This window comes from Scomber scombrus, unplaced genomic scaffold, assembly GCF_963691925.1.
Source record: "Scomber scombrus unplaced genomic scaffold, fScoSco1.1 SCAFFOLD_126, whole genome shotgun sequence".
Lineage (NCBI taxonomy): Eukaryota > Metazoa > Chordata > Actinopteri > Scombriformes > Scombridae > Scomber > Scomber scombrus.
The window spans coordinates 73845-100738 of NW_026910244.1; the positions used below are offsets into that span (position 1 = coordinate 73845).

General features: G+C 38.5%; 2 protein-coding genes across 2 annotated transcripts in view; one reads left to right on the plus strand and one right to left on the minus strand.

Annotated features, from left to right (window-relative positions):
* LOC133976817 (extracellular matrix organizing protein FRAS1-like) overlaps positions 1–17542 on the minus strand; it is a gene marked incomplete at its 3' end in the record, with an annotated part of 89175 nt that extends 71633 nt beyond the window's left edge. Inside the window, exon 1 of the mRNA XM_062415015.1 lies at positions 17366–17542. Within this exon, the coding sequence (XP_062270999.1) occupies positions 17366–17542 (177 nt within the window). The remainder of the gene's footprint in view (positions 1–17365) is intronic.
* A 5460-nt stretch (positions 17543–23002) lies between these two features.
* LOC133976818 (uncharacterized) lies at positions 23003–23380 on the plus strand (the record flags this gene model as incomplete). Its single annotated transcript, XM_062415016.1, has 2 exons — positions 23003–23053; positions 23333–23380. Coding segments are annotated over 2 exons (99 nt in total), but the record flags the coding sequence as incomplete, so codon positions are not given.
* Positions 23381–26894: the final 3514 nt, after the last annotated feature.

Below are 26894 nucleotides of genomic sequence, written 5' to 3' on the forward strand. Positions count from 1 at the left end.
GTTTACGATTGGCAAATTGCTACCACATCGACAACCTTTGTTATTTAATGTAACTAGTGTAGTGTCTAATGTAGTGTAACCCCAGATTGACAGATTGTATGGTGCCATTACTCTTTCAGTGTATTTTTGGTTCATTAAACCTTAATTAATAATACATTTTGGTGTTTAATTGTGGTAAAAGCCCCTCTAAGGAGTCCGATGTTAAGTTTTTCCAGTAAGTATGTTTAGTTTCAATGGTTTTTTAGCCTGTTTTTCACTAATGAAAATTAGTATCAGCATTAACATTATCATAATTAACCATAGACAGTAAATGAAATGTGCTAACCAAGCTACCAAATGGCAATATAGTCACTTCTCATCACTTCTGCCTCCAAAAATCCAAGGTAACAACGGTCAAAATGCGAAACTCAAGGCTTCAAAACACAAATCCACAAACCAGTGAGTGACATAACAGTGGATAAGTCCATTATTTTTTAAACAGTCTGTGGTTTTAACATAACTGTGTTGAGAAAGAAAACTCTCTGACTCTCAAATCCCTGCCCTTGAACGCACCGACCGCAAGACTCCTTTACAATCTTTTTACAATAAACAACAGCAACAACCTTGAAGAGCTGTAAAGGCAACTAAATGTTTATTGAGATGGAGTTTTAAGTTTCTACATGTTGATTTTCAGAGTGCACTGAGGTGAACTGAACCCAATGCTGCCTGGAGTATACTGTACTGTACACAACGTTCTGTTAGCTTTGTATAACATGGACTAGATGTCATCAAGTATTTCAAATTACTTAATCATATCAGGTCTTCAGTTTGTTGTGTAGTCCGAACAACAGTATTAAACCAAAACATCTTAATTTACTGTCACATGTGACAAAGAAAAGCAGCAAATCTTCACATTTGAGAAGCTGAAACCAGAGAATATTCTGCCTTTCTTTAGTCATATGTACTATTATTGTATTACATGGATCGTAAGCCATGAGGAATGGGTTTTTTCAGTAGTATTACACAACAAAAGTCATTCATTCATTGCTTCATTCATTGAGTTGGATAAGGGAATGTAAAAAAAAACCACTGGTCCGTGTACCTTTCAGAGCGCTACAGTAAAATGTCAAGTGTGCATTTGTCAGCAAATCAGTGAAGGTTCAGAACAAGGTGAGACAAGCCCCTTCCTGCCTACAAAACACAGTAAACACAGAACAGCAGCACAGCTCTTTCCACAGCCTGTCAAAAAACCGCAAGAAAAATCCACTCAAGCTGAAAATGCACAACTGCTACAGCGTGTTTCCCCCCCTGCCTCCCAAGCACAAATATAGATGAGCATCAACAGGAAGACCACACACAAGCTAGTTTACACAGCTATGGCTCGCTAAGTTACACTTTTTTTGCCATTAACTTTGTAAAGAAGGGATTGTGAGTCATATATCCATCCATTTTCATCCATTTACATCCATTTCCATCCATTTTTTGCCGCTTATCCAAGGCTGAGCAATGAAACCCAAACACCTTTCTCCCCAGCAATGCTCATCAGCTCCTCCTGAGGGATCCCAAGGTGTTCCCAGGCCAAGAGAGATGTGTAATCCCTCCAGCATGTTCTGGGTCTGCCTCGGGATATCCTCCCAGTCGGATGTGCCTGAAACACCTCTAAAGGGAGGCGTCCAGGTGCCCAAACCACCTCAGCTGGCTCCTTTTGATGCAAAGGAGCAGCGGTTTTACTCCTAGCCTCCCCCGGATGTCTCAACTCCTAACCCTATCTCTATCTCTAAGGCTGTGAATCATACAGTTTGGGATCTTTCTCAACCTCGACAACAAGTCTCTCTTTATCCATTGTTCTCCAGACACAAGACAGCGACAGCAAGAAGTGACGAGAGGAGTCTGAAATGTCACAGGAGCCACAGGCCCCGATGGACCTCCCTCCAGCAGACAGGCAGAAAACTGTAATTTCATGTGTTATCAAGCAGACACAGACTGACTGACAGAGCAGCTATTGGATATTGTTTGCCCCCGGCGAGGAGTTTTCAAGCGTTGCAGCAGGTGCCTGGAGGGCGCAACAGCAGAAGTTATGTGAAATATGTAAACAATTGGCAGGCAGAGTTACAGCAGAGTCATGTTGGTCTTTGCTCCTGCAGGCTAAACCGAGGCCAAAAAAACCTTTAAGACTCAGAGAAAATCAATAAGATACTGTCATCTCCACAGCAGAGACAATATAAATATCTTGAGCTTATTTCAAATAGATATATATGCAGAAAGCTCAAAAAACTAACATTGTAAAACTCCCACATAAAGTTCAATAAATTAAAAAGCCCACATACTGAAAACATTGGCTGATGGCGCGAGTGAAAGAGAAAAAGCGATAATAAGGTCGTAAGTTCACTGCTGTTAACAGAGATTAAAAAACTTAAACTTACACAGCAGTGGGACTTATTTCATTTCACTTGTTTCAACAACTGAAAGATCATCTGAATGGGAAAACGGCAGCTTATATCAACTCATTTCATACATAGAGAGCTGGAGCTGAGCAGAGTTTCAGAAATTCTAGACAAATGTTCAAGTTTTAATCTCTGGAGACTCCGTTTATTCAGAATGATTATATTTCTTTGTTTTAATATATTCTATCTATTGGTTGTTTAATCTAGTACAATATTCGTCTTGGTTGTGCAGTATTTGTTACAGTTATAGGAGCAATTCTTCACCAGTATACTTCACTTTTGATTGAACTGAGTACACTTAATTTCTCCGTCTTTTGCTTGTAATAAAACATCTCTCACATTGCCCATTGTGATATACTTTACTTTTACTTTAAAGCAGTTTTTATGTAAATTGCGTTGATCTAGTCGGACTTTGTCTTGGCCAGGACGAGTTACAGATTAAACTCATTTAAATGAGATATAACGCATTAACTTGCTGGTACTTGCAGGTGCTGGTGGGCTGGACTTTAGACAGACCAAGGCTAGCTGTCCGCAGTCTTTGTGCTAAGCTAAGCTTACCGGCTACTGGCTCCAGCTAAGTATCGGAATAAGCATATTTCTTAAAATACTGTAAACTTTCTATTTTAGATTTTAAATGTTTAATGGGGAGATATTATGCTTTTGGTGCTTTTCTCGTATTTATATACTGTTATGAAGTTGGGTATCTATACTAAACATGATCACAGTTCTAAAACTTGAGGTGAACATTGAAGAAATGCTCCCTGAAAATCAAAACCCAGGGCGTCAACCTGCACTGATCGCTTCGTTTGCTATGTTTTTTTCTACCTTGTTGACGAGCATGAAGTAAAGAATGAGTAAAAGAAGTTAAAATCTTATTACTTCCTGAAGCTGTTTCAGACGGATGCTGAACTAAGGGGCTGCATAAAGGACCAGTATAAGATAAATAAGGAGTTTTTAACTGTATATCATGCAAAGATATCCCAGTAGAGACCCAGATTATTAATATAGAGCTGGAAATGTGCGTAATGTGACCCCTTTAATGTCTAAACTAATCATTTAACACCCAAATAACACAGGCTAGTATGCACATTTTCGCACAAAATACTTCAATAGACTTGAGACACTAGTTTTAATGTGATTTTGACATGCATTTTGCCTGTCTGTCACTTTTCTTAAATTCAATCTACCAACCAACTTCTCTGTCTAAAAATAATGAATAAAATACAAAAATGTGTCTACATAAAAGCTCTCATGAACTAACTGTAGGTTCACTTGCTGCTCTTTTCACAGTATGTTGGGATGTTGTACAATGACCATAAAATTTACGAGCATGTCTGGACGGTAGTGGACCGTTGGGGTCTCGCACCGGGCCTTCAGCGGTCAGATTGATGACCCTGCCACACACACACACACACGCAGCAAAGTGCACTCATCACTCATTGCCTCAATCTCCACTGAAATCAAAAACAGTATGCAAACTTTTAACTCAAGCTGAAGCTATGCAAACCCCAATTATTTCTCACACTAAGACAGATTAGCATTAGCAAAAATGCCGACCAGGTCTCCAGATGGTTTACAAGTACGCTCATGTTTCTAAACAATCAAATTCAAGCATTCAAGCAACCAACAATCTTTATCAATTCTACAGGATAGGTTAAAAAAATCCATCCTTTATTGTTTTATGGTGCCAAAACCAGTATATATATATATATATTCCATGAGGCACTATCTGTGTTAAATAGCAAGTTTAGCCAGTAAAATACCTTATTTTTTATGGCTTGAAGTCCTTCACGAAGCTGTTGACTGACTGTTTGAGACCTTGAAGTGAATGCTTTGGTCGCTCGCCTTCAGATATTTATTTTTTTAACCTTGAAAACCTTTGCCTGGAAAATTGAATCCAGAGCAAATCAGCCATGATGTCAATTTTCTTTGTTGGCTGTCATTCCTTCTCAGTACCCAACAGTGCAAAGATGGCACGGAGTAACACCTGCGCTTAATGGCTGATGTGATGACACTATCGCCTGGTGCCCATTGATTGACTTGTAAAACCAGCCAATCAATCAGACTTAATTTATATACTGTAGCACCTTTCCAACAGGTTAATGTAGTCCAAAGTGCTTTACAGTTGATTGGCAAGCTGATAAAAAGATAGAAGAACATAAAAATACACTTTATATGAGCAGAGGCTGCAACCGAGGACACAACAGGTCCTTTGGGTGGGGATAACGATATGAAGAGTCACACTTCCAGCTCCAAATATATGGGTTCATAGTTATGATAGTAGCTGAAATGGTAACATTATAATTACTACTTTGCAATATTTTACTATAACTAAAAAGTACACCTCTCAAAAAAAAGCCCTCCATCAAGACCATGAAGATACAGTCTGCCTCTGATTGGAGTACTAGCCAATCAGAGGCAGAGTTGGGAGTGTGATGACTTTGCCACCCTAGGAAAACAATACAATAAAAAATAGGCCTCCTACTACAAATGAATTTTTAATTGGTTCATTTTTGGTGTCATCCTACTATATTTACTGCCAACCAATGCAACCAAGGACACACCAGGTCCTGAAGGAAGATATAGCTATATGAAGAGTCACACTTCCAGCTCCAAATAATGGGTTTATGGTTATGATAGTAGCCGAAATGGTAACATTACAACTTTGCAATATTTTATTAATTAAAAAGCACACCTCTCAAATCTCCTCTGTCATTAAACATGACAGAGGAGCTTCAGTGGTGGAGTCAAACAATAATGCAATCTTTTCATGTATCAGAGCCGATACATCTGGACCAAAAGAACGTTTAAAAAAGAATAAAGTTTCTTTTGAATGCTTCATAAATCCCCATCCTCCTCAGACCTGAAACAGATTCCAGTCACGGCTCCCTGACTCCCTGATGGGGCTTTTCTGTTCCCGCCCTGCTTGGTGGCTCAAAAGGAAATTGATCTTTAGACTTCTGCTCTTGAGTATTGGAGAGAGAGAAGAGAAAAAAATCACCCTGTGCCACAACGCCAGAAGCTTCTGATGATTACTCATTTTTCTCTGTACCTGGACTACATGACAATTTGTTTTGTGCCTTCCAGAAGAAAAAGTGAGCTGCTCCTTTATTTCAGCAGAGCTACACAACCTCTGACCCAGCGACCACATTTATTATACATCCTTTGAAATGCTATAAACCTTCCTTAACCCTCCTGTTGTCCTCGAGATAAGGAAGGAAGGGAGGGAGGAAGGAAGGAAAGGAGGGAGGAAGGAAGGAAGGAAGGGAGGAAAGGAGAGAAGGAAGGGAGGACGGAAAGGAGGAAAGGAGGAAGAAGGAAGAAAAGGAGGAACGAAGGAAGGGAGGGAGGAAGGAAGAAGGAAGGAAAAGAGGGAGGAAGGAAGGAGGGAAGGCAGGAAGGAGGGAAGGCAGGAAGGAAGGAAGGAAGAAAAGGAGGGAGGAAAGAAGGGAAGAAAGGAAGGAAGGAAGGAAGTTAGGAGGGAGGGAGGGAGAAAGGAAAAGAGGAAGGGAGGAAGGAAGGAAAGAAGGACAGAGGAAAGAAGGAAGGTAATGGGGAGGAAAGAAGGAAAGAATGAGGTAAGGTGGAAAGAAGGAAGGAAGGAAGGAAGAAAGGGGGATGGAGGAAGGAAAGAAGGAAAGAAGGAAGGAAGTACAGAAGGAAGGAAGAAAGGAAAGAGAGAGCAAGGAAAGAAAGAGAGAAGGAGGGAGGAAGGACAGACGGAAGGAAGGAAGGAAGGGAGGAAAGAAGGAACAGTCAAAACAGACGGGGTCAATTTGACCCGGGAGGACGACACGAAGGTTAAACATCTCTAACAAAAGACAGATTTATCATCTTAACCCTCGGCATTCCTATTTTTATTTGTCGTACGTCATTCCTGCCTGTCGACGTGCGTAGGTGAGCCACAGATCCGACTCTCGGTGAAATCCCAAGCTATCGACCGCAGGCGAGCGTTGCCACAATCAAGCTGACGAGCTGAGATTTGTCTTTCTTTTATGAAAACCTCTTCACACAAAAAAAAGAAGAAAAAAAAGAAAGAAAAAACACACATTCTCTCATTGGGAAAAGAGCTCTAAGGAGGAGGGGGGGGGGGGCGTCTCTTTCAACTTCTGCTGAGGAATAAATTGGGCTTTTAGATGAGCAGAACGGCCTTGGATAAAAAGAGATGAAAAAAAAAGAATCAAAGAGAAGAGTGGAAATGTTCTCATCTGCCAGGATGTGTTGAAGTTCAGGGAGGATGGTATCTAATGGGTTTTTCTTTTATTTATTTTTTTCTGGGCTTCGTTTTTCTTTAGTGGGAATGTGATGATTCTCCAAAACACCAGCTGGCTCCGTCTGATGCGGTTTAACATGGAACATGAAGCTTATGTTTTTTTTAAACTTCACAACAGATTTGAGCTTTAAATTGATGAAGAAACCTTGACATGATTACAGAAAACAAATAAGAGCATGGTGCAGATAATTAGATGATTATATTACTAATATAGTGCAAGGTGAGTGGAAGGTAACAGTGCCACGATATTCTTTATACATCCACCAATCAGATCCCAAATAGAGTCTCTAGAGTTTCATCCCAAGAGGAAGTTGCATTCAAGTAAAGTTAATTTTATATTTTTGACTTCTGAGCTGGTTTTACAGAAGTTGTGAGTGAATAAGATGACATTTACCGTAACACACAGTGACGGATGTGTGCGATAAGTGATTAAAAATGTCAAAATTAACCAATAACTCCAGACTATTTGCTTTCTGCTGGTTATAAAACAGTAAATCTCGCCTGTTTGGTCTCATTTGCGTCTTTCCATTTACTTTGATACGTTAAAATGCAACCAAACACATTTTCTTTGGAGTGTTTGTGTAGACTGTAGATCTGCCACGATAACTACTTTTATTAGACGATATATCGTCTCAGAAATAATCGCAATAAACGATATTATTGTCATTTGAAGATCATTTTATAACCACTGATATAAATGGTATTATAATAAAGAGGGGTGGGATTGGAGAGTGGGCAGTATTGGCTATTAGTCGTAAATAAAATTGGATATTTAGTATTTTTGTGCATTTTTAGCCGTTATTATTACAGACTATAGTCGAGACATGACAGGAAATGATTTAGATAAATATCCAAAAATGGTCGAAAACTCAAACCAGTGATGTTACGGTTCATGTTGCAGGTTTTAACCCTTAAGATACTTTGACATCCAGTTAAAAACAAACCAGTGGACTCATTTTAATGATGTGAAGTGAGAATTGGAAGCTGAAAGACGCCTGCACATCATGACTAGACCTGTCATGATAACTACTTTGGTTGGACGATATATTGTCTCAGAAATAATCACGATAAACAATATTATTGTCATTTGAAGATCATTTTATAACCACTGATATAATGATAATATAATAACATAATAATGCAAAGAGTGAGGAATGGAGGACACTACTCACTTAGCCAATGTGACATGAACAGCCTCTTAGCTGCTAATGTGAAGTGTGGCAATACTGAGGTCAAAGGTCATGTCCATGCATCATAAGATGAGTCCATATATAGACATGATGATGCTGATAATTACGTTATTGTACGATAAGTTGATAATTATTGTGACAGACCGTCATTTGGCTGCACAGGATTAAACAAAACAAGGACGCACTCATAAAAATATTACTCTATAGCACTACTAATGGTCAAAAACTCAACAGAGCGTGAGTATAAACAACGTGTATAACAGCCAAGAAAGGCAGATTTGAGCTCAACTGTATTATAACATCCATTAAATATACCAAACTACTTCCCATAAACCACATCTTTAACTGCACCTCCTTTCCCTCTCTTTAAAAGAAAAACAAACTTCCATTCCTCTTGTTGGCCTTTCACTCTTTTGACTTTGTGCTACTAACAGAAACTTTCTCCTGGAGCTCTTTAAAGTCTTATTTTGTGCCTCTAAGCAAATCACTCCAAACTAAATCCTACTTTTTTATAACATTAAATTCAGAGTCGAGGCCTCGAGACCCTGAAAGTCTGCTCGGTGATGTCTCATCTGTTTACTGTAATTACGCTAATATCCCGAATCGTAACAAGATAATGATTTATTGATGTCAAAACACTCAATGTAGCTGCTGCAGGAGCTGAAGGGAACTACTGACCCCCACTCCTCCTCCTCTTCAACCATCCTCTGGGTTTATCACAGGCAGCAGAGAGAGGAGGAGGAGGAGGAGGAAGAGGGAGGTAGAAAACAGAGAGAGAGAGCTGAAGGGGAAAGACAAAAGTAAAAAGGGGATGATGGCACGCCCTGTGATGATCCCACTCGACACACGCCGGCTTAGATCTAATCCCTCATGCAGAAGTGTGTGTGGTGAGAAAGACGAAGCGGCGGGGGGGGTTGGCTTTCACACACGGACGTTAATCATTTCTGTTGAGAGCTACACCCTCGCATCACATCTGAGGTTATGAAGAGACGGACGTACGCAGCATCAGAGATATTAAGCTATATAGAAAGAGGTGGAAGATAAGTAGGTTCTTTCACATAGTTCAGTGCAGGTTTGCAGGTTTGGATACTCAAGTTTCTTTTCCCCTTTTCCACATTTTAAAAGATAATATCATAGTTATTTTAACAGCTGGAGTTAAGGCCTGAATACACTATAAAGCAGATAGAAGGAGAGCAAATGTGCACAATCTTACACTATGTTAGATGTGTGTTTACACCATTAATAACTAAGCTTTACTGGTTACTTTGATCATGGTATTATTTATCATATGCATGTATCTACTTAGTCATTTCTTGATTAAATAATTTTAAAAAAGGAAAAATTGCTCTCATACTTGGTCAGCTACTTGAGAATGTGTCACTGTCCTCTTAACGCTTGATTGTCTTCCCTCATTTGTGAGTCAATTTGAATTAAAAGCGTCTTCAAAATGACAAAATGTTAATGTAGTTTGCAGATCAGATGTAAAAATAAGTACTTCTGCTGTTTTTCAACCCTTTCATTTTTAAATTTTTCGTTCCTTCTTCCTTTTCAATCCTTCCATCCATCCTTAATTATGCCTTTGCTGTAGCTCGTTGGCTTTTTTTGTTAGTTTTTAAACTGTAGTCTAGAGGGTTTTTTTTAAATCCTCATAATCATGTCTCTGATTTGATTTGATTATAATTGTCCTCTCTGTCAAGTCAAGCACGTTGGTTAACATTTATTGTTTTTAAATGTGCTCCATAAATAAACTGACTCCACTTGATATTAAAAGTTGATGTGGCAAATATGGTTGCAAATCGTCTATTTTTATAACAGAAATAGCATTAGCACTTATTTGGTGTTTTTTATTAGTTTTATAACTTATATTTAAAGTTGAAACATGTTGGTAGCATTAGCACTTATTTGGAGTTGTGTTATAGGCAACCTGACATAGATATACCACTAATATTCACTCTTTTTGCTCCGTTTTGGTCTCCACCGACGTCTGAAAGAAATATCTGGGAGTAAAATGTCACTTTCTGTCAATAAATATTGTTTGTTAGTTGTTTTTTTTGGTTAGTTTTATAACTTTAGAGTTTTTAATCCTCATAATTGTCTTAGCTAAGCACCAATATTCACTCTTTTTGCTCCGTTTTGGTCTCCACCGACATCTGAAAGAAATATCTGGGAGCCAAATTTTCTATTTCACTTTACTTATATTCATTTGCATTGTCCAGAAATATTTAAAGATGGATTTAAACAGCACTAAGGGAAGTCAAGAATTTGAGCTCTTCTTCCACCACTGCCTGAGGACACATTCAGAAACTTTTGACAACTTTGACATAAAAAAATCATCCTAGATATAGACGAGAAAGTACAAATCAATCACGCACATCCTTTCCTGCTGTCAATCAAACAGAGAGGCAGAGAGTTTTGCGTATATCTCCACCGGTTGTTCCTCCCTCGCTGCACCTTATCTGACATTTTCTCTGCCGACAGGAGTCAAGTGGCTGAAAAACAGCAGCGGTGACCCTTTTGCGGCAGGAAAAGAGAGGGACAGATGGAGAGAGAGAGAGTGTGTGTGTGTGTGTGTGTGTGTGTATGTGTGTGTGTGTGTGTGTGTGTGGAGAGAAAACAGCCAAGCATGTCAACACAAATCATCTCCATGCCAGAGGCTACCTGACAGGTGACTGCAACATGTTTCCCTGGCCCGAGGGTCGGCCAGAAGGATAAAATGTTTGTGACAGGAAGGGTAAATGTGACAGAAGGACTGCAGAGGTTCAGATTTGAGGTAAATGTGAATTATTAAACAAAAGCTACCACCAAAAAAAACCCTTTGAGACAGACATATAATCATAATAAAATCATAGTGTCTGTTATTTTTTATATCAGCACCTCACACAGGGAGGGGGGGGGGGGGGGTTGTCATTGTGTCGAAGAGGTTCAGTTACCGATGAAAAACGAGCTCGACTCTCTCACCATCATAATTGAATCTGTGAAATTCGATAAGTGTGAAAAGTTTATTCTTGACTTCATTCTCCAATCTTAACTTAATAGCTTTTTCCTCAGACTTCCAACCCACATAAACGCCCACGCTCATGATATATTAGATGGATGGATGGATGGGTGGGAAGGATCGGAAAGATTGTTCAGGACTTCAGGCGAGCGTTCACACGATGGCTGCGTGTGGGTTTAAAGCACTGTGCATTAAATATGGGTTTTATTACATTTAATAATGGACTTAGTGCCAAGGTAAGGATCCAGCATGTTTGTTTTGGCCACTTCTGTATTATTAAGTGTCATATTCCATATAGCAGAGCAGAGTTTCCTGGTCATAATTATGACTTGGAAGTTGATATAAATGCTATTTAGGGAAACTTGGAAAGTCGTAATCACCATACTTTGGGTCAGGTAATGATGACTGGGCAATCTCAGGGTGATCTCCATGATAAAATATAACACTCTATCCACTCATGAGGACTAAGAGTTGTGGTCAAAATAAATAGAGCTATCATAAGGCGTTGCTATAGTTACTCACAGTTCAATATATATTTTATACTGATTTTGTTAAACTGATGAACTGTCATCTAATCAGAAATGAGTAGGATATGCTGCCATGAACAGTGTTGGGGAGGAACTAGTTTCATGTAACAGCGTAATGTAATTTAATTAAAAAATAAATGTAACTGTAATCTGTTACAGTTACTGATGAAAAATGTTGATGATTACAAAGGAGGTTACATCTGAAGTCTTCCTAATTTTTTAATATTTAACATGTTACTGAATACATATATTGCTGTTTTTAATTCTTTGAAATCAATATTTTTCTTATATTTTGTACTTATTTGGAGCACACATGGGCTTAAATGGTGCCAGACTTTTGACTTTATTCATCAAATATTTTTATTTTATATTCCAAAATCTACATGAACTAATGAATACATTTTCAAATGAGAGATAAATGTTGCTTTATTAGAAATGATCTCCCTTATAAATCATGTCAGTATCCATGAAAAACAGCTGGACTTAGATGTTGGTGTTTAATTGACAGGAAGGAAGGAAGGAAGGAAGGACAGCAGGAAGGAAGGAAGGAAGGACAGCAGGAAGGAAGGAAGGAAGGAATGACGGAAGGAAGGAAGGAAGGAAGGGAGGACAGCAGGAAGGAAGGAAGGAAGACAGGAAGGAAGGAAGGAAGAAAGGACAGAAGGAAAAGAGGAAGGATGGAAGGAAGGAAGGACAGCAGGAAGGAATGACAGAAGGAAGGAAGGAAGAAAGGACAGAAGGAAGGAGGAAGGAAAGAAGGAAGGACAGAAGGAAGGAAGGAAGGAAGGAAAGAGGGAAGGACAGAAGGAAGGACAGATGGAGGGAACATTTACCCTAACAGCTGAAAACATTGGTTAGGAAATCAGAAGAGTCATCAAATGTAATAAGTTCCATTACTTTGATGAAGAAATTGAAATAGTTACATTACTTATTACCTTTTAAATAAAGTAACTAGTAATCTGTAACCTTGCCAACCCTGACTATGACATAAGAAGTATCTGAAGTCAGTCGGTGACACTAACAACCCAAACAGCTCCAGGCTTTTTTCCTCAGCTTATTCTCATCCACATTTCAGCACACTCTCTCTCTCTTTCTCTCTCTCTCTCTGCAAATCCCTGGAGGACAACTCCTCCCACTGCTCCCCCAGAGCCGCTCGACCGCTACCTGCCATGTTTGACTGTCTGCAACCGACTGTAAGTGTCAGAGTGAAGAATGACCGTCTGGTGCTCTGAAAAAAAAAAAAAAATCTGCAAAACAAAAGTTCAACATGAGGACAAACTCCGAGCCTCGTCATCAGCGAAGGGAAACAAACATCAGCAGGAGTCAAACTGTTGAGCAGCAGTATTTTAAAAAGGACGTTTGGGATGTAATTAAAGCCGAGTAGAAGCTCACCAGCTGTGCAGAAGGCGAGGAATATATTCAACTTGGTGAGAAGCTTACATGGGTTTGATGCTGTAAAGGCCAAACACATCAACCCCTCGCAGCATGTGCAACAGATGGATTCTGCATAACTGTGAGGAAGAGAAGTATTAACCCTCCTGTCGTCCTCCCGGGTCAAATTGACCCCATCTCTTTTGACTGTTCCTTCTTTCCTTCCTTCCTTCCTCCCTCTATCTTTAATTTGTCCTTCGTTCTTCCCCTCCTTCCCTCTTTCTTTGCTACCTCCTCCTTCCATACTTCTTCCTCCTGTCCTTCCTTCCTCCTTTCCTTCCTCCCTTCCTCCTCTCCTTACTCCTTAGGAAGGGAGGAAGAAGGAAGGAAGGGAGGGAGGAAGGAAGGAAGGAAGGAAAGGTAGAAGGAAGGAAGGAACGGAGGAAGAAGGAAGGATGAAAGAAGGAAGGAAGGAAAGAAAGGAGGGAGGAAGGGAGGGAGGATGAAGGGAGGAAGAAGGAAGGAAAGAAGGAAGGAAAGGAGGGAGGAAGGAAGGAGGGAAGAGAGGAAGGAAGGGAGGAAGAAGGAAGAAAATGAGGGAGGGAGGAAGGAAGGAGAGGAGGGAAGGAAAGAAGGAAAGGAAGGAAGGAAGGTAGGAAGGAGGAAGGACAAACGGAACGAAGGGAGGAGGGAAGGAAGGAAAGGAGGGAGGAAGGAAGGACGGAGGAAAGAAGGAAGGAAGGTAGGAGGGAGGGAGGAAAGAAGGAAGGAAGGAAGGAACAGTCAAAACAGACAAGCTCAATTTGACCCGAGAGGACGACACAAAGGTAAAACGTGCTCTAAAAACCAAAAAAAAGTGAGTTAAAAGAGAACAAATAAAGCTCCAGAGATCTCCTTTTTAATGGTTGTGGGGTTTGTCACCATGTCGTTACTCATTTGATTAATCAATATTTTATAATAACAATGTCTGAGCTGTCGGTTTTTATTGTGTTGTGGCTCTTAGTGATGATCAGTGACTCTGCAGCTCCTCTTAGCTTCACGGTAGACCTGCCACAATGATTATAATGTCTATATACGGACTTATTGTATGATGCATGGACATGACCTTTGACCTCAGTATTGCCACACTTCACATTTAAACTTTGTTAATGAAAGTTAGCTTTTAAAAATAACATGTATAAGTAATTATCAGGAGTAAAAAACCCAATAAAATCTGCTTATCTCTAAGTAAAAACACAAATATAGAAATTTCTCAAGTGATATAACCACCAACGTGCATTTAAGAATCCATAACTCAATATAAAAGTTAAAGTAAATCAGTTTAATTTACACACACACACACATCAATGTACTGTATGATGAGGTTTGTTACCATGGTGACACAGAATACTTGCTTGTTACTGGCTGCAAAGTGTCTAAATGTCGCCTCATACAGCTCCATTAAACTTATATATTATACTGTTGTTTCACATCAGCGCTCCATCTAACGTCAACTATCAGTCATCATCATGTCTATATATGGACTTATCGTATGATGCATGGACATGACCTTTGACCTCAGTATCGCCACACTTCACATTAGCAGCTAAGAGGCTATTCATGTCACATTGGCTAAGTGAGTAGTGTCCTCCATTCCTCACTGAGTGGAGACTGCAGAAGAATTAAAGGGAAATAACTCTGTCCCCAAACATTATGGCAGTCTCCCTCTACCCCCCCCCCCCCCCCCCCCCCCCCCCCACATTATTATACTATTATATTATTATTATATCAGTGGTATAAAATGATCTGAGACAATATATCGTCCAATTAAAGTAGTTATCGTGACAGGTCAAATCATGATGGAAACATAAACTTCCAATTCTCACTTTGCATCATTAAAATGAGTCCACTGGTTTGTTTTTCACTGGATCTCAAAGTATCTTAAGGGTTAAAACCTGCAACATGAACCATAACATCACTGGTTTGAGTTTTCAACCTTTTTTGGATATTTTCACTAAATCATTTCCTGTCATGTCTCGACTATAGTCTGTAATAATAACGGCTAAAAATGCACAAAAATACTAAATATCCAGGTTTATTTGCCACTAATAGCCAATAGTGCCCACTTTCCAATCCCACCCCCCATTATTATACTATTATATTATCATTATATCAGTGGTATAAAATCATCTTTAAATGACAATAATATAGTTTATCGCGATTATTTCTGAGACAATATATCGTCCAATAAAAGTAGTTATAGTGACAAGTCTACTTCACGGAGCTTTATAGTTGAGGTTTAGCTGATTCTTTAGATGTCTGGCTGCAACTTTACTGTTTTGGTTCATTCTCAGCACTCTTATTGTCGTTTTAATAGAAAAAGCTGTAAAAAAGCACCTGTACACCACCTGCTCAAACAGACACAGTTAGCATTTAGCCGCTAAAGAGCCAGATATTTACCTCAGGAAGTTGGTAGAGTGTAAAATCAGAGCTAAAAGAGAGTGAAAATTGGACTTTAAATTCACCAGGTGGACAAAACATGACTCCAAATGAATGATAATGTTGCTCCGTTACTGCTGGATGTGGAAATAAGCGACCATGTGGCTGATTCCAGTTTGCCATATGTGACGAAATGCTGCAGCTGCTTTTGTTTAATATCATTTCTAAACTAAATATATCTTTGGGGCTGTGAAGTTGCTGATTGCACAAAAAACAAGAAATTAAAAGACGTTACTTTGGGCTATGAGAACTCATGAGTCACTTTCTTTTTACATAATCACAAAAAAATAATTAAAAGTCAAAGTAATTTGTTAGAACTGGAGTGAAGAAGAGTGAAGGATGTTTTTTTTTCTTCATAAAGACACTTCAGCAATATATTTTAAATACAAAACACCCAGAAAACCCAATTAACTACAACACACTGCGATTCTGACAATTATTGACAACAACTGATGGATTTTGACTTCTAAAACTCACTTCAGCTTTTAACTCCTCCTGTTGTCTTTAAGATGAGATAAGATGCCTTTTATTGGCGCTGTATTCATAATACAATGAAGTTCCCATCACAGCAGTATTCAGACATATTATCACATACATACACACAACTACATACATTCAGCATCACACACACTCAATCACGACCCATTATAAAACTAAAACAATGCAGGTAGGTAAAAAATGAAGTGCTATGAGTGCAAATGTCTGGTAAAATATTGCACAATATATGAATAGAGGGTTATTTTTAAGTTGGTTGCAGAGTCACTGTGTGTGTTTATTGAGAGTCTGGATGGATTTAGGAAAGACTGTTTTTAAAGCATAATATATAAATTATCACCCAATTCTGTGTTAGACCTTTTTAGCCAACTTCATTCCAACTTATCAATACAGGTTTTACACATATGTTTGGACATTATGTCTCAATAGGCCTCATTTAAATGAAGTTATGCCTCATTTTTAACTTAACGCCTGTTGTCCGCCTGGGGCAAAATTGACACCTGAGCAGCATTTTAACACTGGGTGAATTTATTAACACTAGCTATTCATTAAGGCGCACATATATATTTCAGATTTACCTGTGAACCCCTACATTTTCCCCATTTCTGGGGATTTAACACTCTTGTTGTCATCGGGTCAATTTTGACCCGGGAGGACATGAGGTATAGTTTCTTTAAACAAGACCTACTGACCATAATTTCCCAAAAAATGTGTAAAACCTGTGTTAATAAGTTGGAATGAAGTTGGGTGCTAATTTATACCTTATGCTTTATTAAAACAGTCAAAGGACAAAAGTTGCACAATCAATGTGAAGACAAAAGGATCAAAAATGTTCATATTTATGATATTTTATGAGTTTATATTGAAGGTTTGACTCTGCAGAGTAACTCCAGTTGTAGATGAGTAAAGGAGCAGCAGCTAGAAGAGGAGGATATCTTCATTTATGATGATATTGTACTGACTAAAGTACCTACTGATATCTGAATCCCTGTTGTCCTCGGGTCTATTTTGACCCGGGAAGATGACGAGCGAGAGGAGGGTTAAAACAGAAACACTAGTTTTATGTAAAGACCCAAAAATCAAAGCTAAGTCGCTGATTTAAGCTCAGACAGGACTATGTTTGCACAAATCCCTACACCCACCCTTCTTCACTTCTTCCCTTCTTCCCATGATGCTGCAAGGAGATGATGATGGAGGTGGAGGAGGAGGAGGAGGAGGAAGAGGAGGAGGAGGAAGAGGAGGAGGAGGAGGGGAGTGAATGGACTCCAAAGACGAGGCTGTGTTGTGGGTGTAAACAACAAAGTGAATTCCTTCTGCCGATCAAAGCTTCCTCACAAAGCTGGAGACTTGCAGATCAGCCACCCTTGAATTTCATTATCCTGATGCATGTGTGTGTGTGTGTGTGTGTGTGTGTGTGTGTGTGTGTGTGTGTGTGTGTGTGTGTGTGTGTGTGTGTGTGTGTGTGTGTGTGTGTGGAGGGAAAGAAGGAAGGAGCGAGGGAGGGAAGGAAGGAAGGTGTGTGTGTGTGTGTGAAGGTGGAACTGTATACAGGTACTTCAGGTTTTTGGCTCTGGCTTTTTGCAGCAACTGTCCGACACTGTAAACCTTTTCACAGCGACAGCAGAGTCATTCTGAAGCCAACGGTTGAACAAATGATCGCAGACAAAAGCATGTTTCTGTCGGCCCGCTCGGTCGCTTTGGAAGCGCCGCGACGACTCTCGAAGCACAATGGTCTCATTCATGGCCTCCGCTCTACGCCGGCCAGGTTTTTTTCCCCAGTCGGAGCTCATCCGCGAACCTCCCCGCCTTTGTGCTCCCCAAGTGTGCGATGAATACGAGGTGGAATGAAAAGGAGCAGGGTTTTTTTTTTTTTTTTTTTTTTTTTTCTTCTTCAATCATGTCTTTTTTTTGATGTCGCTAATTTGGCAGACAGAAGGAACGACTGGTGCTTTGGATCGGAGCCTGAAAGCCCCCCCCCCCCCCGATCACGTTACTGTCATCAGGAGGAAAATGAGATTTAATGACAAAAAGGAGAGTTTGAATTTCTCCTGATGGGGAGAAGCTGACAGTCGGCCATCTTTTAAATGACTGTAACACAACTGGTGGAAGAAGATAAAGTATTACTGCCCCAAAAAATATACGTCTAAGTATTTAAATGTCTCCTTAAGTATTCCTAAGTATTCAGAGAAGAAGAAGAAAGGAAGAGAAGAAGAAGAGGAGCAGTGTGGTTCAGTCTTTAGGTTTTCATGCTTTTAGATGAGTAACATAAAGAAGAAAAGAAAGAACAAAAAGAGAGAAAGAAGAAGAAGAGGAAGAGAAGGAAAGGAAAAGGAAATGAAGGATAGGATAGGAGGAACATAAAAAAGGGCAGAGAGGAAAGACTAAAGGAGGAAGGAAAGGAAGGAAAGGAAGTAAGGAAAGAAACAAGGAAAAAAAGGATCAGAAAGGATAATCGAAGGAAAGAAGAGGAAGAAAAAAAAGAAAGTAAAGGGACAAAAGATAAGAAAGGAAGTAAAGGAGAAGAACGAAAAGGACTCGTGAAAAAGGACTATTTCTCCTTGTCTTGATCTTCTTTCCTTCCTTTCTTCCTTTTCTCTCTTGTCTTCCTTCACTTTCCTCTTTTTTAACCATTCTCCTGTTTCTTCTTCCCTTCTCTCTCCATTCATTCCTTCTTTTATTCCTCTGCTTTCTCTTCATTCATTCCAACTTTCTTCTTCCTGTATTACATTTCTTTTTCATGTCTTTCTCTCCTTTCTTTCCTTCTGTGCTTCCTCAAATGTTCCCTTCTTTCCTTGCTCGTTTACTTTCCTTCTTTCTCTTCCATTACTCCCTTCCTCTGCTTTTCTTTTTACTTATTTCCCTTTATCTTTGTTTCTTCTTCTTTCCTGCTTGTCCTTCTTTCTCTTCCTCCTTCCATTTTCACTTATTTCTCTCCTTCTTTTCCTCGTTTAAGTTCAACTTATCTGAAAGTGAAACTAAACTCTCTCCTTCATTTTGTCCATTTTGCCTTTTATTTCTGCCTTTCTTTCCTTAAATAACATTTTAACTACTTTCAACTACTAACTCTTTCTTCTTCTTTCTTTTCTGTCTTTTCTTCACAACTTCACATCAACAAGAAAAACAGCGTCATTACAGAGAAAAAGGAAAAAAAAAGACAATCTGAGGTAACAGATGGAGGAGAAACAGAGTCTTGTCTGATAAGGACAAAGAAAAAAGGATGTGTGCTGCTGTTCGTTTGGCAGCGTCTTCCCTCTCAGAGCTCCTGTCATCACAGACAGCTCGGAAGAAAGAGAGAAAGAGAGAGAGAGAGAGAGAGAGAGAGAGAGAGAGAGAGAGAGAGAGAGAGAGAGAGAGAGGGAGAGAGAGAGAGAGAGAGAGGGAGAGAAAAAAAGCTCCTCCTGTCTCATTCAGTTGACTTTAGACACACATAAAGTACAGATGAAGGCCTGAGCTGCAACAACAAGCCTCCTCTCCTCCTCCATTCCTCCTCCACTCCTCCTCTCCTCCACTCCTCCTCCCATCCATCGCTCCTCCTTTGGGGGGCTCGGGCCTGGTTGACTTCACTAATCCTTCCTTCACTGCAGGAGGCTTTTGGGGAAAGGAGCGAGGAAAGCCAATCAAGTGCCACCTTTAGCTTTAGACACGGTTCAGGTTCAAGGCTTACTTTCTTTCTTTATTCCCCCTTTCTCTCTCTCCCTCCTTCCGTTTTGTTTTGTTTCCTCAATTAAGCAGAAAGTCCAGAAATCTGCTATATTAAAGAAAACTCACTTTGAATATGTTCAGTTAAAATTGAAATAAAGTCTTTCATGATCTAATTAAGTCTCGACGTCCTTTCTCTTTTATTCTTGTCTTTTTTTTCTTCTACTAATTGAATCATAAACATCCCAGTAGCGTATTTATTTGGCTAATTAAACTATTTAAAGTCATAGTGGATCATTTTTTTTGTTTTCTCAGATGTTAAAAAACTACATTTATCCTCAAATATTTTGGGGAAATATGCTTAATTGCTTCCTTGTGAATAAGAGTTTAGTACTCACATGTCTGTAGGCTAAATATAAAGCTAGCCATATTTAGACGAGCAGCAAGCTAACTATAACGTTTAATCCTTAAATACAAAAGTCATAGCGCATTCATTAACTACACTATTTGAAGTAGTAGTTTAACACTTTTTTTGCTTTCTCAGATGTTAAAAAGCAACATTTATCCCCATATATTTTGGAAAGTTTAGTTTAAGTAAGATCAGTATGACTCTCGTCTGTAGCCTATGCTAAATATAAAGCTAGCCATATTTAGACGAGCAGCACGCTAACTATAACGTTTAATCCTTAAATACAAATAGAATGAGCTTCCTTAAGTCTCCCAGCTAATAAATAGTCTGTTCTTGTGTTTATTTCACTTTGAATATGTTTACTTTCACTTCAGTTAAAATTGAAATAAAGTCTAATTAAGTCTTGATGTCCTTTCTTTTTCATTTTTGTCTAGTTTTCTTTAAATCATGAACATCCCAAGTAGCATTTTTATAAACTAAAGTATTTAAAGTCATAGTTTAACACTTTTTTGCCTTCACAGATGTTTAAAAACAACATTTATCCTCAAACATTTTGGGAAATTGATTTTAAATAAGATCGGTACGACTCAAATGTCTGTATATGCTAAATATGAAGCTAGCCATATTTAGACGTGCAGCAAGCTAACTATAATGTTTAATCAATAAATACAAAAAGAATCAGCTTCCTTAAGTCGCCCTGCTAATAAATAATCCAGCAGATAAAACTGTGATGAGTTTTGTACGAATTAAACAAGCAAATTAGGCCACAACATGCTTTTATGCTAAGCTAAGTTAGCCGACTGTTGGCTGAAGCTTATTTCTATTTAGCGTACAAACGTTGGAGTGATTATCAATCATCTAAACTAAGAAAGTCAATAATAGTATTTCCCAAAATGTCCCAACTTTTCCTTTTAAAGTTTGGGGGTTGAAGTGAAGACAGGGTTATCACAGGTTAGCATAAACAACAACTGCTAGCCTGCAGGACGCTAAGCTAGCTTCTCTAAATCTACTCTGTAAATAAAGATGTTATGTTTTTATTATTTTACCTTCCATGAACAGAAATGTAAAAAAATAACCCAGCAGTTTATCCATCAGTCCAGTACTTTAACACTTCACAACTCTTCCTTAAAACCACAAATTGCCATCATTAAGCTACATGCCAGGCAGCGTTTTTCTCCCCTCTTTTTATATATTTTTATGCCATAAAAGCCACACAGCGAAGGTAATTGGTGTTGATGTTTTCACCACAGTCCATTTCCAAGGGTCTGAGTTCTTCTCCCAGCTCTGATTGGGGGAAGTGGAGAAAGGAAAGCCAGTGAAAGGTTACTTAGATATAGTTCAGGTTCACAGAGGTTTGTCTTTTCTTCCCATTTTCTTTCTTTTGACTTTCCTTCCTTCTTCACCTCCTTGTTTTTGTGATATGAAAGCATGAATAACTAACTCTAATACTCACTATGAGTGTATCTGAGTATGTTTGAGTACTGAATGGGCCCATTTCCAAAAGTCTTTTAAGGGTCTGAGTTCCTGATTGGTTTCTTTTCTCTACTTTCCCCAATGAAAAGTTACCTAAATATGGTTCAGATTCATGAATTGCTCCTTTGTTTACATTAATATTTCTTTCCCAATTTCCTTCTTTTGACCTTTTCTTTCCTTCGCCTCACTTTGCTTCCTCACTTTTTTGTTTTTTTGGGAAAATGGAGAAAGAAAAAACAACGAAAAGTTATCTAAATGTGTTTCAGGTTCATGAATTGCTTGATTGCTTCCTTACCTCTTTGAAAGCATGAATAACTTTAACTCTCTTTCACTATGAGTGATACTTGAGTACATTTTACTGCAGTTTAGTTTAGCTTTAAAACTGAATCTGAATTTACTGCTTTTAAGTTTCTCCCATAACAACTTTTATAAGCTTCTGATTGGGGAAAGTGGAGAGAGATAAACCAGTGAAAAGTTACCTAAATGTTGTTCCGGTCCATGAATTTCTTGCCTACATTAATATTTTCTTCCTATTTTCCTTCTTTTGATCTTTTCTTTCCTCCGTCACCTTGCTTCCTCACCTCTTTGGTTTTGAAATAACTTGAACTCTGTTTCACTTCTTTCCAAAAAGTTTTTAAAGGGTCTGAGTTCTTCTCCCAGTTCTGATTGGGGTAAGAGGAGAAAGGAAGGCCGATGAAAAGTTACCTAAATATGTTTCAGATTCATGATTTGCTTGCTTCCTTTCCTTTTATTTGTCCTTTCCTTTCCTCCTTCCTCACCTCTTTGTTTTTGTCAAATGAAAGCATGAATAACTTGAACTCTAATCCTCTGTTTCACTATGAATACTTGATTCATAGGAGTTTAGTTTAGCTTTAAAACTAAATCCAAATGTACTACTTCTGAATATTTCTCCCTTAACAACTGCGGAAAGAAGAGAGCTAAGCCAGTGACGTGCTAAGTACCTTTAGCTTTGGCCACGATTCAGAGCTTTTTTTTTCTCCCTCTGTCCTCGTTACTGTGGAGTCTTTTATATACGAGGCTCGGCCCCTCGGGCACCTCGGCGCTAATTAATGTCCCGTCGTCGTCAGGCGCTGCAGGGCAGGGAGGCTCCGGCTGCTCGGGCCTCTTAAGGCTAATTTAGAAAGAAGAAGCGGTAGCCTCGGGGTCGCCACTGACTCATCGGAGCGGGTCTATACTCTTCCTGCCCTCCAGTGCTTTGATTCCCATCAGAGCGCAGGAGTTGGGAGTGAGTACTGTGTAATTAAAGAGTTGAAGAGAAAATACCCCAAGAGGATCAAGTCATAAAGTACACAGTGTCATTTTCCATCCGGGAGAAACATGTGATGAACTAATTTAACGGCCCGCTCGCTGATCTTCAAGAAAGATCGACTCATCTTCACAAGAGTTTTTTTTTAAAGGCTTTTGTGCTGCTGAAATTAAAACTCCGGACAAATCTGAATCAAAGTGATATAAAATGACTAAAGGAAGGAAGGAGGAAGAAGAAGAAGAAGAAGAAGAAGAAGAAGAAGAAGAAGAAGAAGAAGAAGAAGAAGAAGAAGAAGAAGAAGAAGAAGAAGAAGAAGAAGAAGAAGAAGAAGAAGAAAGAGGGAGAGGGAGAAGAAGAAGAAGAAAGAGGGAGAAGAAGAAGAAAAAGAAGAAGAAGAAGAAGAAGAAGAAGAGGAAGAAGATGAAGGAGAAGAAGAAGAAGAAGAAGAAAGAGGGAGAAGAAGAAGAAGAAGAAGAAGAAGAAGAAGAAGAAGAAGAAGAAGAAGAAGAAGAAGAAGAAGAAGAAGAAGAAGAAGAAGAAGAAGAAAGAGGGAGAGGAAGAAGAAGAAGGGAGAGGGAGAAGAAAAAGGGAGAGGGAGAGGAAGAAGGGAGAGGGAGAGGGAGAGGAAGAAGAAGAAGAAGAAGGGAGAGGGAGAGGAAGAAGGGAGAGGGAGAGGGAGAAGAAGAAGAAGAAGAAGAAGAAAGAGGGAGAGGAAGAAGAAGAAGAAGAAGAAGAAGAAGAAGAAGGAGAAGAAGAAGAAGAAGAAGAAAGAGGGAGAAGAAGAAGAAGAAGAAGAAGAAGAAGAAGAAGAAGAAGAAGAAGAAGAAGAAGAAGAAGAAGAAGAAGAAGAAGAAGAAGAAGAAGAAGAAGAAGAAGAAAGAGGGAGAGGAAGAAGAAGGGAGAGGGAGAAGAAAAAGGGAGAGGGAGAGGAAGAAGGGAGAGGGAGAGGAAGAAGAAGAAGAAGAAGGGAGAGGGAGAGGAAGAAGGGAGAGGGAGAGGGAGAAGCAGAAGAAGAAGAAGAAGAAAGAGGGAGAGGAAGAAGAAGAACAACAAGAAGAAGAAGAAGAAGAAGAAGAAGAAGAAGAAGAAGAAGAAGAAGAAGAAGAAGAAGAAGAAGAAGAAGAAGAAGAAGAAGAAGAACCCTCCACTTTGTCAGTTTTTCAACCTCCTCAGTCTGGAGAGACAACGTGAATAATTCATAATCACACTTCTGCATATTTCCAGACTGCAGAGCTACAAAGACGAAGCCTCTCCTTGTTTCATCTCTCACATTTACATCTGATAGATTCTCGTGTTCAGGGGAGACGAGAAGAAGTGAGCGCAGACGGCTCCAGATGAGTGTTAGCATGATTTTTTCTACAGCTGCTCCATCTCTTATTAAATTTGGCTAAACGTGACAAATCACGTGGAAATGTTAAATGTGTATTTCACGTTGCTTTAACCCTTTAGATACTGCTCATATATTCTGACTCATAATTAGTCTCTACACTAATTCACATTAATAAATTCCCCCATCAGTCGTTAATAAATGTTGAATTAACCCTTAATGAAGCTGTAATATAAAATAAAATAAAATACAAATAAAATAAAATACTGCCACGTCTACATTTTTCCAAATAAATCTTTAACAAATAAATAAAATAAAATAAAATAAAATAAAATAAAATATAATTAAATTAAATTATGTAGCAGCTAGTATCTACACTACATTTTTCCAAATAAATCTTTAACAAATAAATAAATAAAATAAAATAAAAAGGAAATAAAATAAAATAAAATAAAATTAAATTAAATTAAATTAAATAACGTAGCAGCTGGCATCTACACTACATCTTGCCAAATAAATCTTTAACAAATAAAAATAAATAAATAAATAGATAAAATAAAATAAAATAAAATAAAATAAAATAAAATAAAATAAAATTAAATTAAATTAAATTAAACTAAATTAAATTAAATAATGTAGCAGCTGGCATCTACACTACATTTTGCAAAATACATCTTAAATTAAATAACTAAATAAATAAATACTGTCATGACTCAACACAGCTTATATAGCAGCTAGCACATAAAATACATTTTGATTAAAAATAGCTTTTTTTGTGCATATTATAATGACTCAATTTTCATTGATTTTGACATTTTACACTTTGTGCAAAAAACCCATTTAACGTTTATATACTTGTGAGATCATGCAGACATGAGTCTCCTAGAGCTCCTTGCACAGTCCCTCCAGGATTTCACTCCTTTTTCTCGTCATACATACAAAAACTGACTCACTCAAAAGCAACTTTAAGCTTTGAAAAAAAAAAAAAAATCAATGCATCGTCACTTCGCTTCCTGCAACTGACTCATAAAAGATTCCCCTCCTTCATACGAGCAGTAAACACATCCTGTCTCACGATGACTGCCATGTTTTGTGCCACCTGCAGAAACCGACTCATCTGCTCCTCCTCAACCTTTACGATGCTTTTACAGCCTCGGCACTGCTCAGGGGAAACACACACAATCTATTTCACACCCTGAATAAATAATGCAAAAACCGGGTTGTCCCCCTCAGTAATATAACAAGCTCAACAGTCAATATTGGGTGGTATAAATTTTGGGTGATTCTTTATGACAACACCCGATCAATACGTTATTAAAGCGGATCAGACGCACTGCTGATGGATTTTAATAAAACACACAGATGCAGAAAGATTTAAGATTTAAAGCAAATGAATAAAGGATTTAAAAACACACTGAGGTGATCTTATAAGCTTCAAGGTATTTTTCTAGGAGGAGTAAATGCAAATAAAATCAAGTATCACTCATTGTTATTCTTACTTATATAATCGTATTAAAAGCTGCAATTGATTCTTTTTAAGTTCTCAGAGCTTAAATTGGTTGTTTTGTTCGAGCAACAGCCCCAAACCCTGAAATACAAGCAAATCCTCACATTTAAAAAGCTTTAAACTGATAATATTTAGCTTTTTTTGCTTCATAAATGAACCCAAAATTGTTGTCATTTACTATTCTATAAATCAACTAATCATTCAATTCATTCATTACTGATTAAACTGGCACTTATTCTTCACTTAATATTTTCTTTTTTGATATACAAAAAGTCAAATAATAGTGAAAGATGCCCATTAAAACCCAGATTATGTCAGTATGTTGCCTTCTTTGTCCAAAAAATAGTCAAAAACCCAAAAAATTACAAGTTTTCAATTAGAGAAAACAGAGAAAACTGCAAATACTCAGATCTGAGAAGGTACAGCCTGAGAATATTTATAATTTTTGCATCAAAAATGACTTAAAATATAATTTTATTTTGCCAATTTCTCTTCTTTCAATCAAATAATCATAATAAATCACAGTTTACAATGATATAAAACAAGCTTGAGTAGATCTGCAATGATTAGTTGATTAATTGATTCATTAATTATCAGAAATGTAAGAATAATTACACATAATTGATGGTTTCAGATTCTCAAACTTGAGATTTTGCTGCTTTTTCTCGTCTTACATTATAAAAAATGGAATATCTTTGATTTAATTTGATTATAATGGCTACTTCCTGCTGGGTTTTTTTTATGTTTTATAGCCCTAAATGATTAATAGATTAAATAATTGGAATAATAATCATTAATTGAAGCCTTAAACCAGAAAATATTGAGCCTTTTTGACTTAATAAATAAGCATCTATCACTTCAGACTCTAGTATAACAGCTGAATCTGTATCTACTGCTACATAACACCTTCTCTCTGACCTTTGACCCCCACTGCTGCCTCACTAATCGTCCTAAATTACCATCGGCATGTTCGAATACGTGACAAACTGACACACTTTACCCCCCTAGTTGCCCCCCCTCGCCCCCCCTCCCCCCTCATTTTAAGAGGCTTTAGACCACAGGTTGGACATCGTAATCTGACAGTTAGGACATTACTGCCCTCTAACAAGACCCAAGCCTCGTGAAAAGAAAACAACAAATGGTCTCCACCTCCTCCTCCCTCCTCCTCCTCCTCCTCCTCCTCCTCCTCCTCCTCTTTCCTCTTGATGGCTACACACTCAGTAAAAAAAGAAACAAAACAAAGCTGCCCCATTTTCACCTGTTCCATTCAATTGGCCTTTTGTGTGAGGCCTTTTTCCCGGGGGTCGCAGAGGTCGGGTTTCTCCAACGCTTCTCAATGATTGCTATAAAGCCCCCCCCTCTTCCCCCCCTCCCCCTGCTTCGGTGTGCACAGCTGACAAAAAAACAAGCTGCGAGAACTAAAAGTGAAAAGTTTGTCACTGTTGAGACTTCCCACGAGACAAGCACGTAAAAAAAACTATTAACCTTCGTGTCGTCCTCACGCATCTGTTTTGACTGTT